Source organism: Chlorocebus sabaeus, chromosome 15, assembly GCF_047675955.1.
Source record: "Chlorocebus sabaeus isolate Y175 chromosome 15, mChlSab1.0.hap1, whole genome shotgun sequence".
NCBI classification, from domain to species: Eukaryota; Metazoa; Chordata; class Mammalia; order Primates; family Cercopithecidae; genus Chlorocebus; species Chlorocebus sabaeus.
Genome location: NC_132918.1, coordinates 25,041,703 through 25,059,472, shown reverse-complemented (window position 1 = coordinate 25,059,472; position 17,770 = coordinate 25,041,703). Strand labels below are relative to the sequence as shown.

The 17,770-nt window shown below is 30.2% G+C and overlaps 1 protein-coding gene across 1 annotated transcript in view; it reads right to left on the bottom strand.

Annotated features, from left to right (window-relative positions):
- The window catches only part of SI (sucrase-isomaltase), a 99,012-nt gene that overhangs the window by 42,424 nt on the left and 38,818 nt on the right, over positions 1 to 17,770 (bottom strand). Inside the window, exons 19-25 of the mRNA XM_007972209.3 lie at positions 17,107 to 17,163; positions 16,050 to 16,174; positions 14,530 to 14,618; positions 11,559 to 11,608; positions 10,684 to 10,854; positions 8,910 to 9,065; positions 1,695 to 1,901 (exon numbers count right to left, since the gene is read on the bottom strand). Of these exons, the coding sequence (XP_007970400.3) occupies positions 1,695 to 1,901; positions 8,910 to 9,065; positions 10,684 to 10,854; positions 11,559 to 11,608; positions 14,530 to 14,618; positions 16,050 to 16,174; positions 17,107 to 17,163 (855 nt within the window). The remainder of the gene's footprint in view (positions 1 to 1,694; positions 1,902 to 8,909; positions 9,066 to 10,683; positions 10,855 to 11,558; positions 11,609 to 14,529; positions 14,619 to 16,049; positions 16,175 to 17,106; positions 17,164 to 17,770) is intronic.

Sequence of the window (17,770 nt, the reverse complement as noted above, 5' to 3'; positions counted from 1 at the left end):
TCTTCAGCACATTTCTTAAATACCTCTAGGGACTGAGTATACTTACCGTTTTAGGGTCTTTGATAACTACTGACAAACTGCTTTCCAGAATTTGTTTACTGATTAATATTTTCACCAAAATGTGTACTCTAGTGCTAATTTATGTTAAATTAAAAGCATTTATTTTTCATTGTTACTCATTTCATTTCTTATGAGATTTCATCTTTTTCTACATTATTAGCATTTATGTTCCACTGTACTTTAAATTGCATTTTGTTCCTAGAATTTTTAATGAGTGTAATTATCTTGATATTTTAGTTTCTTCTGTTAAATGTCTTCTTATGAGAGGTTTTGATATTTTTTCTTGATTACATGAGTTGAAATTGCTTTCCCTAAGTCACATATTTATCAGATATTTACCCATTTTTTGTCTTCTAATTGTGTATAGTGCTTTTCCATGTGAAAACATGTTTTATTTGTATGTAAGAAAATGTGTAGATTTTTACCTATGTTACTTATGCCTTTTTATCTGTGGCTTGAAAGGCCTTTGCTAGCCAGATACAAAATAAATATGCAGTTAAATTTGTTTTAGGCTATGTTTAGTTTTCACATGCAACTCATTCTAAATTTTATTTTAGTATATGATAAAAAACAGGCACTTTTCTATATAAATTATTAAATAACCTACTTCTTCATTATTAATTTGCAAACCTTTCTTCACACACACGTATCTTCTATGCTTTTGTGTCATCACACACACACACAATCTTCAAGCCTTTTGTGCCATCTCGTTTCAATAAACAATCAGGCAATTCTATCTCCAGTTCCACACTGTTTTAATTATATGAATTTTTGTTCTTTACCCCTTGCTGAATTTTAACCATTGCACGGTGTTTGTTTTTTCAGACAAACTTACAAGTTATTTTATGAAGTCTCAAAAGATATTTCACTAAGATTTATATGAAAATACTTTAAAAGCAGCGATTGAGCTAAAGTGAATTAACATTTAAAAGATAATTGACTCATTTATAATTTTAAAATACTTAATATGAACATTTTTAATAGTTTTTCTCCTTATAGTTAGTCCATTTAGTCCTATAATTTTTGATGATTTATTATTTGATTTTTTCATTTGAGTTTGCTAATGATAATTGTTGCCATTTCTGCTTCTAAATAGTGAGCAACAATGTACGAGAAAATATCTTTGGAAATACATATTACATCTAGTTATTGTATTGATATTTAAAATTTCTAATACTATCTTAATGGAATCCCTTAGGATTCTTAAGTTACAAAAATATGCTATCTCTAAAAGTTGAATGAAATTATTGCTTTGGTGTGTCTTATTACATTGGCCAGAAAATCAAGGCCACAACTTAAAAATAGTAAAAAGAGTAGGCATCCAATTTTGTTTATTTTAATGACAGTATCAGCATAGTTTGATAATAAATGACTTATGTATTTTGCAAGAATTTAAATGTAGTTTTAAAATAATCATTGTATTAATCACAAAGTTAGCAAGAAAGATCAGTTTCATTTCTTGGGCACCTAGCTATGAGTTGTGTGGGAAAAAAATATTTTTATAGAATCAAAATATTATCAAAACTGTTAATAACCTTTAATATTACATTAAATATCAAATCATAGAATTATCCAAAATCTCCAAAATTACCCAAAATCAAAACTAGCTTTGAGGCAGTTTATATCAAGCATACCTTAAACTGCAACATATCATTTTTGTGATATTTCACCTCCACACGAAGAGTTGAGATGGGGACAGAAGGTAACGTTATTCTAGCATTTGCAGTATTTAGTTGGAGGTCAGCTGTTACACCCATTGATGAATAGTTAGTTGACGTGACTGAGTAAGAGTTATCTTGTCTGGGAAAGTAACACTCAGGTGCTTTGGATAGAGAAGAATCCTAAAAACACAATGCATGTTCATTGCCAGAAATTATAAGCCTTGTAATATTCGACTCTTTAAAATTATATTGATGTTTAGTCACACATTGTATGGTTTACAAGTTTCATTAATAAAAAAACGAAATAACAGTCATAACACAAAATATATTATATGTAATTTGGGATCCCATGTACTAAAATTTTATACAAAATATTTGCATTTACGCTCTACAGAAAGAACGGTAGAGCAGAAGGATCAAATGTACTTTTTTAACTCAAAAAATAGCATTAAATTGTGTTGTCTGCAAAAGCAAGTATATTACTAATACATTTTGATTCCATGTTTGTTCTTACTCTTCATATTGATTATTGATTATTGTGTATAAAAATGGCATTATGACATGCCTCTAAAGGGCAAGCGGTAGAGTCCTTTTACTTATAATGAAACTCTCAATCCTTCTTTTTTTAACTTATTGTTATACCGGTCAATTACATCCTGACCTGGATTTGAAATAGGAACCCTGGCCAAGAATCAGAGTTGATTGGTTTACATAGAAGTGAGAGACAAAACCTAAGAAAAAGAATTATAAACTGTGGCATTGATGGCTAGTTTCCTTACCACAATCCATTCTCCCTATCTTCCTTGATTATTACTATATTTTGTGGAGAAATATATTTATCTACATTTCCAATTTCCTTTTAAAGAAATTGTATAAGTCCTCCTAAAAGCTCTTTAAAAGAAAGGGGCCTAAGCTGACTAAATTGAGATACTCTGTTTGACTCACCTTCTTGAGGGCATGCTGTCTGGCTTCTATCTAAAGTGAACAATTTCATCTGTGTACCCTATCCCAGGCCTCCTTACCTATAAAAATATTTCTCCCTCAAATCTCCACCCTCTCTTGCATCAAAAATATTGCATTCATTATGTTATTTTTAACAGCATAAACTGATTTTATTCATCTCATTTTTTTTGAAGTAAATGTCACTTCAGTAGTTTCTCTGACTACTGTTCTATTTTTTCTGCTTTATTTACAGCAAAACATAGAAGTGTTCATCATACTCACTATCTCTAATGTGTCCCTTGATTTTCTCTTGAACTCACTCTAACCAGGCTTTTATCCCTAGTACTACATCTAATGTTTGCATGCCAAAGTTATTAAAGACTTCCATGTTGCCAAATCCACATGTCAGTTTCCAGTCCTTATCTTACTAACAAACAACTGGCATAGTTGATCATTTCTTCCATTCTAAATGCTTTGTTCAATTGGCTTCCAGGACCCAGCATGTTATTTCCAACCCAATACTTGAGCTGTTCTTTCTAAGCCTCCTTTGTCATTTCCTCCTTGGCTAAAGTTTGTAATCGCCCAGGGTTTAGTCTTTGAATACTTTTCATCTATTCAAGCTTATTTTGTTGATGATATCATCCTACCACATGGACTTAAACAAAGAAATGAAAGTCTCAGTAGTAGAATCATACAGGCAGAGGAAAGAACTTCAAAGCTTGAAGATGAGGTTTTTGAATTAACTCAGTCCAATAAAGACAAAGAAAAAAGAATAAGACAATATGAACACAGCCTCCAAGAAGTATGGGATTATGTTAAATGACCAAACCTAAGAATAGTTATTGTTACTGAGGAAGAAGGGAAATCTAAAAATTTGGAAAACATATTTGAAGGAATAATTAAGGAAAACTTCTCTGGCCTTGCTAGAGACCTAGACATCCAAATAAAAGAGAGCTCAAAGAATACCTGGGATATTCACTGTGAAAATATCGTTGCCTAGACACAATGTTGTCAGGTTATGTAAAGTTAAGATGAAGGAAAAAATCTTAAGAGCTATGAGGCAAAAGCACCAGGTAACCTACAAAAGAAAACAGCATGTTTCTCAGCAGAAACCCTACAAGCTAGAAGGGATTGGGGCTCTATCTTCAGCCTCCTTAAACAAAACAATTATCAGCCAAGACTTTTGTATCCAGGGACACTTAGGTTCACAAATGAAGGAAAGATATAACCTTTTTTCAGACAAACAAATGCTGAGAGAATTGACTACTACCAGAATCAGTACTACGGTAAGTGCTAAAGGGAGCTCTAAATCTTCAAACAAATCCTAGAAATACATCAAAACAGAACCTCTTTAAGGCATAAATCTCACAGGACCTGTAAAACATAATTTAAAAACACAAGGTATACAGGCAAAAAATAGCACAATGAATGGAATGGTACTTCACATCTCAATACTGACATTGAAAGTAAATGGTCTAAATGCTCCACTTAAAGGACACAGAATAACAGAATGGATAACTATTCACCAACCATCTGCTGCCTCCAAGAGACTCACCTAACACATAAGGACTCACATAAACTCAAGATAAAGGGATGGGAACAAAAACATTCCATGTAAATGAACACCAAAAGCCAGCAGAAGTATCTATTTTTTATATCAGATGAAACAAACTTTAAAGCAACAGCAGTTAAAAAAGGCTAAGATGGACATTATACAATGATAAAAAGCCTTATCCAACAGGAAAATATCACAGTCCTAAATATATATGCACCTAACACTGGAGCTCCCAAATTTATAAAACAATTACTAATAGACCTAAGAACTGAGGGAATCAGCAACACAGTAATAGTGGAAGACTTCAACACTCCACTGATACTACTAGAAAGATTATCAAGATGGAAAGTCAACAAAGTAACAATGGATTTAAACTATACCCTGGAAAAAAATGGATATAACAGATATTTACAGAACATTCTACCCAACAACCACAGAAGATACATTCTATTCATCAGCACATGGAACTTTCTCCAAGATAGACCATATGATAGGCCACAAAATGAGCTTCAATAAATTTAAGAAAATTGAAATTATATCAAGCACTCTCTCAGACCACAGTAAAATAATACTGGAAACAACTCTGAAAGGAACCTTCAAAACCATGCAAATACATGGAAATTAAATAATCTGCTCCTGAATGATCATTGGGTTAAAAATAAAATCAAGATGAAAATTTAAAAAGTCTTTTAACTGAATGACAATAGTGACACAGCCTATCAAAAGCTCTTGGATACAGCAAAGACAGTACTAATAAGAAAGTTCATAGCCCTAAATGCCTACACCAAAAAGTCTAAAAGAGCACACATAGACAATCTAAGGTCACACCTCAAGGAACTAGAGAAACAAGAACAAACCAAACCAAAACTCAGAAGAAGAAAGGAAATAACCAAGATCAGAACATTACTAAGTGAAATTGAAACAAACAAAAAAATACAAAAGACAACTGAAACAAAAGTCTAGTTCTTTGAAAAGATAAATAAAATTGACCGTTCATTAGCAAGATTGATCAAGAAAAAGAGAAAGTCCAAATAAGCTCAGTTAGAAATGAAATGGGAGATACTACAACTGACACCACAGAAATACAAAAGATCATTCAAGGCTACTATGAACACCTTTACACACAAATTAGATAACCTAGAAGAGATGGATACATTCCTGGAAAGACACAACCTTAAATCAGGAAGAATCAGATAACCTGAGCAGACCAATAACAAGAAGTGAGACTAAAATGGTAGTAAACAATTACCAACAAAAAAATGTCCAGGATCACATGTATTCATAGCAGAATTTTACCAGTTATTCAAAGAATAATTGGTACCAATTCTATCGACATTATTCCACAAGACAGAAAAAGGGGGAACCCCCCCTAAATTGTTCTATAAAGTCAGTATCACCCTAATACCAAAACCAAGAAAAGACATAACCAAAAAAGTAAACTACAGACCAATATCCCTGAGGAACATAGATGCAAGAATCCTTAACAAAATACTAGCTAACCAAATTCAACAACATATCACAAAGATAGCCCAACATGATCAAGTGGGTTTCATACTAGGGATACAGGGATGGTTTAACATATGCAAGTCAATGAATGTGATACACCACATAAACAGAATTAAAAACAAAAATCACAGGATCCTATTACAGCATTCCATTTTGATTAAAACTCTCAGTAAAATCGGCAAACAAGGGTCATACCTCAATGTAATAAAAACCATGTGACAAACCCACAGCCAACATAATACTGAATGGGGAAAAGTTGAAAGCATTCTCTCTAAGAACTGGAATAAGACAGAGATGGCCATTCTCACTTATTTTCAGCATAGTACTGGAAGTCCTAGCAAGAGCAATCAGACAAGAGAAAGAAAGAAAGGGCATCTAAATCAGTAAAGGGAAGTCAAACTGTCGCTATTTGCTGATGATATGATCATTTACCTAGAAAACCCTAAAGCCTCCTCCAAAAAGCTCCTAGAACTCATAAAATAGTTCAGCAAAATTTTCGGATACAAAATTAGTGTGCAGAAATCGATAGCTCTTCTATAAACTAAAAAGAACCAAGCTGAGAATCAAATCAAGAACTCAACCCATTTTACAATAGCTGCATAAATAAAATAAAATAAAATAAAATAAAATAAAATAAAATAAAATAAAATACTTAGGAGTATACCTAACCAAGGAAGTGAAAGACCACTACAAGGAAAACTACAAACACTGCTGAAAGAAATCATATATGACACAAACAAATGGAAACACATCCCATGCTCATGGATGGATAGAAAGAATATTGTGAAAATGACCATACTGCTGAAACAATATGCAGATTCAATACAATTCCCATCAAAACACCATCATTATTCTTCACTGAACTAGAAAAAACAATCCTAAAATTCATATGGAATCAAAAAAGACCATGCATGGTCAAAGTGAGAATAAGCAAAAAGAACAAATCTGGAGGCATCATATTGCCTAATTTCAAACTATACTATAAAGCCATAGTCACCAAAATAGCATGGTACTGTATAAAAATAATCACACAGACCAATGGAACAGAATAGAGAACCCAGAAATAAACTCTGATATCTACAGCCACCTGATCTTCGACAAAGCAGACAAAAACATAAAGTGGGGAAAGGACATCCTATTCAACAAATGGTGCCATAATAATTGGCAAGCCACATGCAGGAGAATAAAACTAGATTCTCATCTCTCATCTTATACAAAAATCCACTCAAGGCGGATTAAGGACTTAAATCTAAGACCAGAAACTACACAACTTCTAGAAGATAGCACTGTAGACATTGGCTCAGGCAAGGATTTGATGACCAAGAAACAAAAGCAAATGCAATGAAAACAAAGATAAACAGCTGGAACTTAATTAAACTAAAGAACTTTTGCAGTGCAAAAGGAACAGTCAGCAGAGTAAACAGACAACCCACAGAGTGCAAGAAAATCTTCACCATCTACACATCTGACAAAGAATGAATATCCAGAATCTACAACAAGTTCAAACAATTTCACAGGAAAAACAAACAAGCAATCCCTTCAAAAAGTGGGCTAAGGGCATGAATAGACAATTCTCAAAAGAAAATATGAACAAATGGCCAACAAACATATGAACAAATGGTCGGCATCACTAATGATCAGGTAAATGCAAATCAAAACAACAATGTGATACCACGTTCCTACTGAAAGAATGGCCATAATCAAAAAATCAAAAAATAATAGATGTTGGCATGGATTCAGTGAAAAGGGGACACTTCTACACTGATAGTGGGAATGTAAACTAGTACAACCACTATGGAAAAGAGTGTGGAGATTCCTTAAAGATTTAAAAGCAGTACCACCATTTGTTCCAGCAATCCCACTACTGAGTATCCACCCAGAGGAAAAGAAGTAATTATACAAAAAAGATACTTGCAAGTGAATGTTTATAGCAGCACAATTTGCAATTGCAAAAATGTGGAACCAAACCAAATGTTCATCAATCAATGAGCAGATAAAAAAACTGTGATGTGTGTGTGTGTATATATATATATTTTTATATATAGTTATATATAGTTTTATATATATATATAACATTAGCATTATATATAACATTATGTAGATTTAACGTTATATATATATATTACATTAAAAGTATTTAATGGGAAAGATAAAATTTCACATGTTCATGTTTAGAAGTTATTTATGCTTTAGTAAGATGAATTGTTCCCACCTGTCCTTCATATTTGTTTTGATAAAGTTAGCATACTTTGAATGTAAAGGGGAATGGATGTGAATCTGGCTGAAGAGAGGCAACTTAAAGAGAAGGTTCAGAGAAATGAACTTCACCATTTCATTTCTGTTGATTTTAAAATCTTTTCTCCTCTTCACTTTTTATCTTCTTACATTCTTCCCTATTCTTCACTAGTGATACAGATTATGCTGTGTTAACAATTAATGCAGAGAAATCGGGATAATTTCTCTGGAGGCAGAGATTCTATGCATCTCTTTATATAAATGTAAATGTCTCTGGAAAATTGCTGACAGATATGTCTTGACTCATCCCAGTGATATAACAAACGCATTTAATTATTTAGTTATATTAAATAAATGTATCTGTCGACAAAACTCAATGATGTAATGAAAAGTTCAGAATTTGAAAAACAGGCATAGCAAGAGGGAATGTTTTACAATGTCCTTCCTGTGACATTGGTAAAAACACCTGCCACCCTCAGCCATCATTATTTTGTTAAAATGAAAGTCAAAATAACTGGCCAGAGATTACCATCCTTAGTGGAAGAGAACTAGCCCTCTACTCAACATTATATGTCTTAATAACTTGAGACAATGATTTTGAAATAGTGTCCACTACTGGCATATCTTATCCAAATGAGCAAATCCGCTACAGTCAACATCAAGTAAAGTGTAACAGACAGTATTATTTTATTAAGTAAAGTTACACTATCTAAAGTGCCTGGAAAGCAATTTGTGCATCAATTCAGCCTGGCATTTACTAAGATATGTCTTTGGATAATTAATTAAAATAAAAGTGAACTGCCTGTCAGAGACGCTAACTTCACATTCCACATGATTATCTAATTGAATTTAGTTTATATGCTGCAGATTTAAAATTATAACATGTAAAATTTTCATTGAAATGTTTATGTGAAAACCATATCATGAGTAATAATTAAAATTATTATTACCGTTTTCCATACACAGCCACGTTGTATGCACTTTTCTTCAGTTGCCAAATCTGCATCTGGATAACAATTAAATGTTTCATTTTCTGAGAAAATTTGATTCCATTGAACACTAAAGTTTCCTCCAAGGTTAAGGTTGAGATCTGCAATTAGGAGAACCTTTGAAGACAAACAAACAAAAAACACAAACAAACAAAACTTTTAAACACTGTATCTGATCATCGGATGATTTAAAAAAAAATTTACATTTTATGAAATGTGGCAATTATGGCAATTCTTCAAATTAAATCATTAGTAGTTTTGATAAAATACTTTAAAAATAGAATTATATATATGCAATATATATGTGTGTATTTATGTATATCTACATATATGTACATATGTATGTGCACACACATACAATTATGTCTATAATTGGGATTTCAAAATTATGTTTGATTATTTCTTATATACCTTGGGAATAATGTGAGCAAATTTATCCCACACCCAGATTTTCATCTGCATAACTTACTTTTTGATATCCACCAAACATAGTTGCAAAACTTTACTTTGAGTAATGAAAGTTCATATAAAGATCAATCTATGCACAGCAGAATTATAAAGGTATACTTCTAGTGTTTATGTATATATATTTATAAACATAAAAGTAGACATACAAATAGCCACAGACAGACCTTTATATTGTATACCTAACCAATATAATTATTTTTTTATTATTGCCTCTTTTAATCTCTATTAGAGTCATAAAGTTCACAAAAAGCTTGCATTGCTTAATTTATATCAATTTGTTCTTATAGTGCTATGAAATATAAATCATAATATACCCACTAAATAAAAAATAATTAATCAGTGCATATTTTCTGAAAATAAATAATTGAAAAACCCTGGGCCAGAGGTCTTATGAGTTAGACAAAAATATTATAAGACAATGTTCTATATCTTAAACAATTCAGAAATTATTTATGGCAATATTACTAATAATTTGGTATTATATAAATGGAGAAAAGGTAAATGACAAAAATAATTGCTTTCATGTTTTTAAATATTACAGTCTCTTTTTTAATACATCAATCTACTACCCAAAGCAACATTATGATTGAAATATTACATTTTGCAAATGAGAAAACTAAAATAATGAGAGATTTATTTAATGTGTTTAGAAGCAGAGATAGCAGAGCTGGAATCTGTGCATCCAATAACACTGCATCCAATTTTGTTATTCTTTTCCCCTCTATACTACAACTATCAAAAGAAACAAAAATCACAACACAAGGAAGGCTTTCCACAGGAGAAGAAAAGTGTAAACGCAAAATTGAAGTCAGAAGAGTACAAGATATACTTTGAGGACAATGACACCTCACTAAAAAAGAAACAGGAGAAAGACTAAAGAAATGAACTGAACCAATATATTAAAGAGTCTAAAGCAGCTAAAACATTTGGAATTTCTTTTGTGTGCAATAGGTAGGTTAGAGTTCAGATTAGAAGAATTTTATGGAAAATATTAGCAAGGCCCATATAACTAGTATGCATGAGAAAATAAAATAGGGAGAGAGAAATTGCAAGGAGTTCCCTTCATGTTGATATCTAAATACAAATTGTATTGACATAAATTGGAATATTATTCAGAAAAAGTGAAGAAAAAATGAAGGGAGGAAGGAAGCAATGAAAAGAAGGAAGGAAGACACACTGAGAGGAGAAATATAAGTGCCCGAATGGTTATATAATGTTAAATGTGAGATTATATGATAGCTAAAATATTTTAAAAGATTGTAATTACCTGGTTAGAAGCATCATAAGTGAAATTGGAATGAACGCTCATTGGTTGATTATTTTCTGCCACTGTAACTTCTGTAACAGTGTCTGTCAACCCAAGGATTTTTACAGTCTGAAATGCTAAGGTAGTTCCTTCCTGATATGATGAATGTGTGCACACAATATCTAATGTGTTCTGGGAAAAATAGTATATGATATTATATATTAGGTCATCAGATACAAACCTGAAATAACAATACCGATATGACACAGCAAAGAAATGTCATCATCTACACCTCTATTCCTTCCAGCTCTCCTCATCCAAGTAGCACATAGAAATATACTCATTAATAATTATTTTAATTTATATATATATGCCAGAAAATTTTACTTTCAGAGACAACCTTAATTACTCATATGCAACACATATATACTCATTCTTATTCTAGTCCTAACATTGATGAAGAATAATTTAACTTTGCCAAAAGACAATGTATGAAAAAAGCAACATCTATGAAAAAAATCATTTCTATTAACTATTCAAAATTAATAAACCAAAATCCACACCAATTATTACTGTGACTAATTCATTAAAATATTTTCAAATATGTTGAAATTGTTTTCCTAGGGCATGTTGCCTAAAACCAAACATAACATGTTAAGAACTCTAAAGGTTTCTTTGCATCAGTTACATGATCACAAACTTTATAAAATTTTAAGATAATTTGTTTATAATTTAACAATTTAAATATAACAATTTAAATGAACAACTTATTTCATTACATTCCATTAAAATCTGTAGGCAAATGTAAACACCTTTTCCAAAATATTCACTATAAAAGAATAACCTAGGCATGAACAAATTATACATTTAGCTATAAGTACAAAGAGAATACTTACACTAGAAACTGAAAATGTATATAATATGTAGTTGCCATTTTGTATGGTATCTGAAATGAAAAATATCATGATCAGTACAAAATGTAATGTTAAATTCTCTGCTCTGGTTTTACACTTATATAACACTTAAGAAATTTGAACAAATTAGATTCTGTTTATTAATGAAGCATCTCAAACATTTTCTCTGTAAATGTTTTAATTTCCTCTAACTAATATAATAATGGTATTTTATTTTCACAGTGAGTAGAGGTAATGAATGCATATTTGCCTTGTTTACTTTTTCAAAGACTACCAAGATATTTCTGGAAATTAAGAGAAAACCAAACTTACAGTAAATAATATATAATTAAAAATGTATTGTTTTGAATGATATTCTCTCCCTTGTAAACCTCATAACAGTAAATTTTTCTTAGGAAGACATGGCATACTATAATATATTTTGCATCTTTATGTTTATTTTTTTCTATTATTTTTGTATTCAAGGAAAAAATAAATCTGGAGACACGTTGAAGACTGAAATAAACCTTAATCTATAATTGAAATAAACTTTAATGAGGAAGATGGATGAATACAATGATTCTGTACCATATATAATAAAACTTTTATTCAACGTATCTCTTTAAAACAAAAACTGAAGATAAGGACTGAAGTAGTTTGTCATAAACAGTGTTAAAATATAAAGGCAATCCTAGGATTGATATAATATACTTTCCACAACATTAATTTGCTTAAAATTTTAGTCTTAGGAAATAAAATTATATTCAGAACCTGAACTGAAGATCACTTTACTGTCTCCATGTTTGCTTACAAATCCATTAATCAGAATTCTGGTTTTCTTTCACTTTTTAAATGCACATAGCTACATAGGTATCATATTAGATAACTGACTGAATTATATTATTCATATTCTTAGCTACTTACCTATATGAAAGTAAGCTATTCATATGCATCTTTATCAGTAGACAGTATGTATTTGGAATATTTATATAATTTGAGTAATAGGAATAATCTTATAATTGTACCACACATGCTATCAATGGAGGTATCATCTCAACGACATTGTTTGATTGATAACTACAAATAATGTAAGTTCAGCTGAAATCCACTTTTATAAAACTTCCATGCAGGAAGTTTTTTGGCTTACTACATAAGCCAGAGAATAGGTTTGGAATCTAATCTCACAGAAGGGCTCACCCTAGTGTGTTTACACCCCAGGGTATTTTAAGAAAGAGCAAGAAGGTTGGTGTGCTGAAATTGAGAAATAGAAAGCAATACAGGATAATAGATGTGTGGGTGTGCGTTTGGGGTGTGCGTGTGCACATATGCAAATGTTAAAGCACAAACCATAAGCTCTCTAGGTCTCCATAAAACACTGTCTCCTAATTGAGTAAAATGGAGGATCATTAGAGGGTTTTGAGAAGAGATGCAATTACTGGAATCACCTTTTTAAATGATTATCTGCTGGATTGTAATAAAATTTAAAAAGGGATTGAAAACAGCTACAGGGCAAATAGAAAGCTATTGTCCTAAATTAACATGAAAGATGGTGGTGATAGTGGTGGAACTGATGAGAAGATTCAGATCAAAGTAGAACCAATGAAATCCTTAGATTGTGAGAGAGAATAGCCCATTCCAAGGTGTTGGCATCTGGAGCAATGAAGTTACCATCAAATGACAAAGCGAACACCATAGATGGAACATATATATGGTGGTAAGATCCAAGTTCTATCTTGGCAGATTATGTTTTAGATTTTTATTAGACAAACAAATAGAGAAGTACATAGAAGACTGATTTGGAGATATAAATTTGGAAGTCAGGTAAATGGTATAAAAGACTACATTTATCAAGGAAAGGACTACTGGTAAAGAATAATAATAATTGAAAGACAGAGGACATTTATGATTAGTAGCTGTTAATGATATAACTAATTCACAGCTTGCATTGAGAAAATCACCCAGAGAACAGATCTTTCCTTTGAATAAGTTTGATTGCTAATGCATTGATATAAGGCCATAAATAAATGTAATTTGTTTAAATGAATGTTAACTGAGGGTGAATATAAGTCTTAGGAGAGAATTACAGAATCCTGTGGTAATTTTTAAATACACACATTTTCAAAAATACGTAAATATTCACGTGTTTCATATACATTTAAAGGCATTTAGGATAGTCTTTTTTTTCTTGTTGTCCTTCTTATATTTATCTGTAACTCTTTAAAATTTGTACAAGGATATTCCTTAATACACCTAAGAAGTAGTTAATTAAAATAGAAGATAAATTATAATCTTTTGTACTCATATATAAAACACATACCTAACAGCCCTCTATTAGAAGAAATGAGATTTTTCTAAAAGGTTTCTAAAAATTTATAAGGAAAATTGTAAGTGAATAGTTAAATACAAATAGGCAAACTTACTATGGCATAATTAGAAATACCATAGCATAAAATTACTTTTAAATATTTCCTTTGGTATACTGAATTCTCAAGTTTGGAGCTCAAGAAATACAATGAAAGATAATAAGGAAAATAAATTGTAAACAATTGATACAATGACATTCTTACCTCAAATAATTTGACATTAAATAACTAAATCTTTAAATATTGGTTTTATTTTCTGTTTACAGTGACAAAATTTTAGTTATAATCACTATCTTACTTCAAAACAGTTGAAAATATAATGCAATTTGTATACCTGAGAATTTATTGACTATTTTAATCTAAAAGATAAAGATAGATTGTCAAAGACTTACAACAAACGAAAGCACAAAACTGGATATTTTAGTTAAATATAGATAAAGCAAATAACAATGGTAAAATGTTTAAAGTAACCTAAAAACCTGCAACAGATAAAAATTTAGGAATTAAAAATAAAAATTGTGATATTTTAAAAATGAAAAAACCTATATCAATAAAGCCAAAACTTCCAGTTATCAGAATGAACATTTAAAGCATATCGCTTTCAGATTTACCTTTAGTTTCTCCATCATCCCAGAAAAAGTCTCCTTTGGCTGAGTTGTTTTCATCTAATGCAACTATAAGTCCTAGAGGATTCTTACGGCTATTAAGAAAAATTAGATGCATATATGATTCAAAATAAATGCGTTATAATACAATATCCTATAAATAAGTCCACTTCGACCTGTCTGTTTTATGGGTCCTGAATTAGGTAAGAAAATTGACATCAATAAATTTTTATTTATACGTATTAATAATTTACTGATATCAATGTTCTTATGTGATTACAGAAGTACTTTATACATGTAGAAAATGAGTCAAAAGAATAAATGTAGTAAATGCAATAATGGATTTTTTGAAGGCTGAGATACTTGCAAAATTGAAACAATGTAATATTTTCATTCAAATAAGAAAAATTAAATGTGTCATATTAAGGCTCAACTCAACCTGTATAACCCTAAATCTCAATGTCTACTTCTTGTGAGCAAAAAAATAAAAAAAAAGATTAAAATTTTAAAAATGTTTAGTGGAATCTGTAAGAATATTATAAATGAAATTATTACAACAGGAGAAATGAGATGTAGTCAAGAAATATGGTTTTTTTTTAAGTTACATTTTACCATAAAATATTATCTCCAAGGCTATACCGTCCAGGCATGTCCTGGACTGTATAGGATGTATTCCTTCCAGTATGCATTTACCAAGTTATATGTTGCTGTTGGTCATTACAGCTCTCATATATAACAATTTTTTGAGAACATACTCGTGAATCAGTTACATTCTAGAATGCCAAAACAGTTAAATTACTAATTACTAATGTGTATCGCTAACATACTACATAAAAGAAAATAATAAATAACATAATTTCAGATATTCTTAATGTTATGAAGACAATACAGTAGGGTAAGGAATAAAGAGTAACTTCCTGTTGGGTTGTGGCAAAATAGGGAAAAGTATGTGAATTCAATACGGCACTTTCTGTGCTCTTTGTACTCAGAATGAATGATGCGAAATGGAGCACCAGCATTTTCAAGTTTCTTTTACTTTTAGAAAATATTTCTGAGATTTACACTTAGTGAGCAATTTAGTTTCTCTCTTGCTCTTTACCTAACATGAAATATCCCATTCATTTATGAACTTAAAGCATTTTAGCAGAAAAAAATACATTGGGATTCATTTATGTATGGAAATCCAAATATGTAAAAATTAACAAATACTTTACTCAATTATATAACAAACATTCACATTTTGTATATTTATTAAGAATCAAATATTATCTTTAATTATGCTAATGTGAGTAAATTTTTGATACAGGAAGTTAACTTCTAAGTAAATTAGAAATTTTGAAAATCAAGATATTTATAATAATAAAAATAATTTCATTCTTTTTATAACTACGATGGTTATAGTTCAGTATTACCTCTGTGTGTCAAATATCTGCAGGTGAAGAAGCTAAATATTATCTCTGATTCTTAACACAAATATGAAATATTAGAATTTGAATTTTATTTTAGATTTCAGTTAATGATTTTACCTTGCTGTTGTTGTTACATCTGGTTCTTGAATGGGGATGATATAACCTCCTCTAAGATGTAATCCTATTTTGTCTGCTGGAAGATACATATCAACACGTTGTTTCCTCCATGGCCTTTTTGCACCCTAATAATTGGAAGATTACAAACATTCTTAATATTATTGAAGACTTTAAACTCTATTTCACAAGAATTAAAAGGTATGCATAGAAACAATTTTTATTATGAGCAATTTATGTCATCCAAATGAATACAATATATTGTTTTCTAACTTTAAGAGAGTTTTTTGTCTGTTTTTTTTTTTTTTTTTTTTTCTAGTTTGCTGAACAAAGCAGGGGAAAAGTAAGTTCACTTTCTCAAAAATAAAAAAAAAAAACAACATAAAGAGACTCATTTTCTTTCTACAATAATTTACGGTACTTTAATTAGCTTTTTTATTCTTTGTTATGGTTTAAAGTTAACTATGTCTTTAGGAAGGATTTTCTTAAAATCATTATTCCTGTAAAAATAAGGGTATACTTAGCCAATGTAAGTGATTTACGAAATAATATCATTTAAAATAAATAGTGCTCAAAAAGTCTTGTTCAGTTGAAAAAAATGGATGGTGTATATGAGTGCTGTTATTTTGCCTTTTCAAGGTTGAAATAAAAGCCTTTTTCAAATATTTGAATATACCATATAAAAACAAATATGTAAGATTAGCTCAGTACTCAAGTCTTCTGGCAATAAGATAAATATGTAAAATAAGAAAAAGCATTAAAATAAGTTGCCACTCCTTCCTAAATTACTGCTAACTTTTATTTCCAAAATTTAAAAATAAATAATATCTCTTTATGCTAAATAATATAACTTCATATTAGAGTCTAGTTCATGTGCAAAAAGGGGTATACTTATAAAAATTTTGACATATTTCTAAAGTTTGAAATTATTTTTTATAGTTAACAACAGAAATTCTAAAAATATGTATGCTATGTAGTTAAGTTTCTATGGAATTAAGTTTCTATGTAGAAATGTTTAAAAATATACTTGTGAGTCCATTAGTATGTTAAGATTACTTACAGATTCGTAATCATACCAAATAGCATCAGGGATGTAGGCACTCACAGTATCTGCTCCCTAAAATAAAGAAAGATAATATGTATTTTTTAATTTCAATTTTTAACAGAGAGGATCTTGTCAAATATTAAGTTGGGTTTTCATAGTCAAGGGAAAAAAACTTTATGTTGTTACACTCCGATATTTCCTATAGATAATAATCAAAATGCTATTTTATTAGCTTTAGATAATATATGTAAAACTTATAAAAGCAAAGAGGTAAAGAAATAATTAATTTAGATAGCAATTAAAATAATGTATGCATATATATGTACTGTTATAAACCACATGGTCATTGTGAATGTGAATATGTTTATTTCTGTTTACGTCCATGGACACATACACCTTTTAAAAATAGGTAATAATTACCAACTCCCTCCAGTGTTTCTCCAACATTTTCATCTGATCAGCAAGTTTTCCAGTTCCTCTTTATTTACAATTAAGCACAATTTCAACGTATATGTCTACTTAAATGAGAGCCCTTTGTTATTATGATTTGATTTTGATTCTATAATATAGTTTTTTTTTTTTTTCAGGAGAACAATAACTTCATATAATTTTCTTGTCCCCAGTTAGATATTACATATTTGGTAAGCATAGATCTACTTAATATTTTTATAACTTTTTG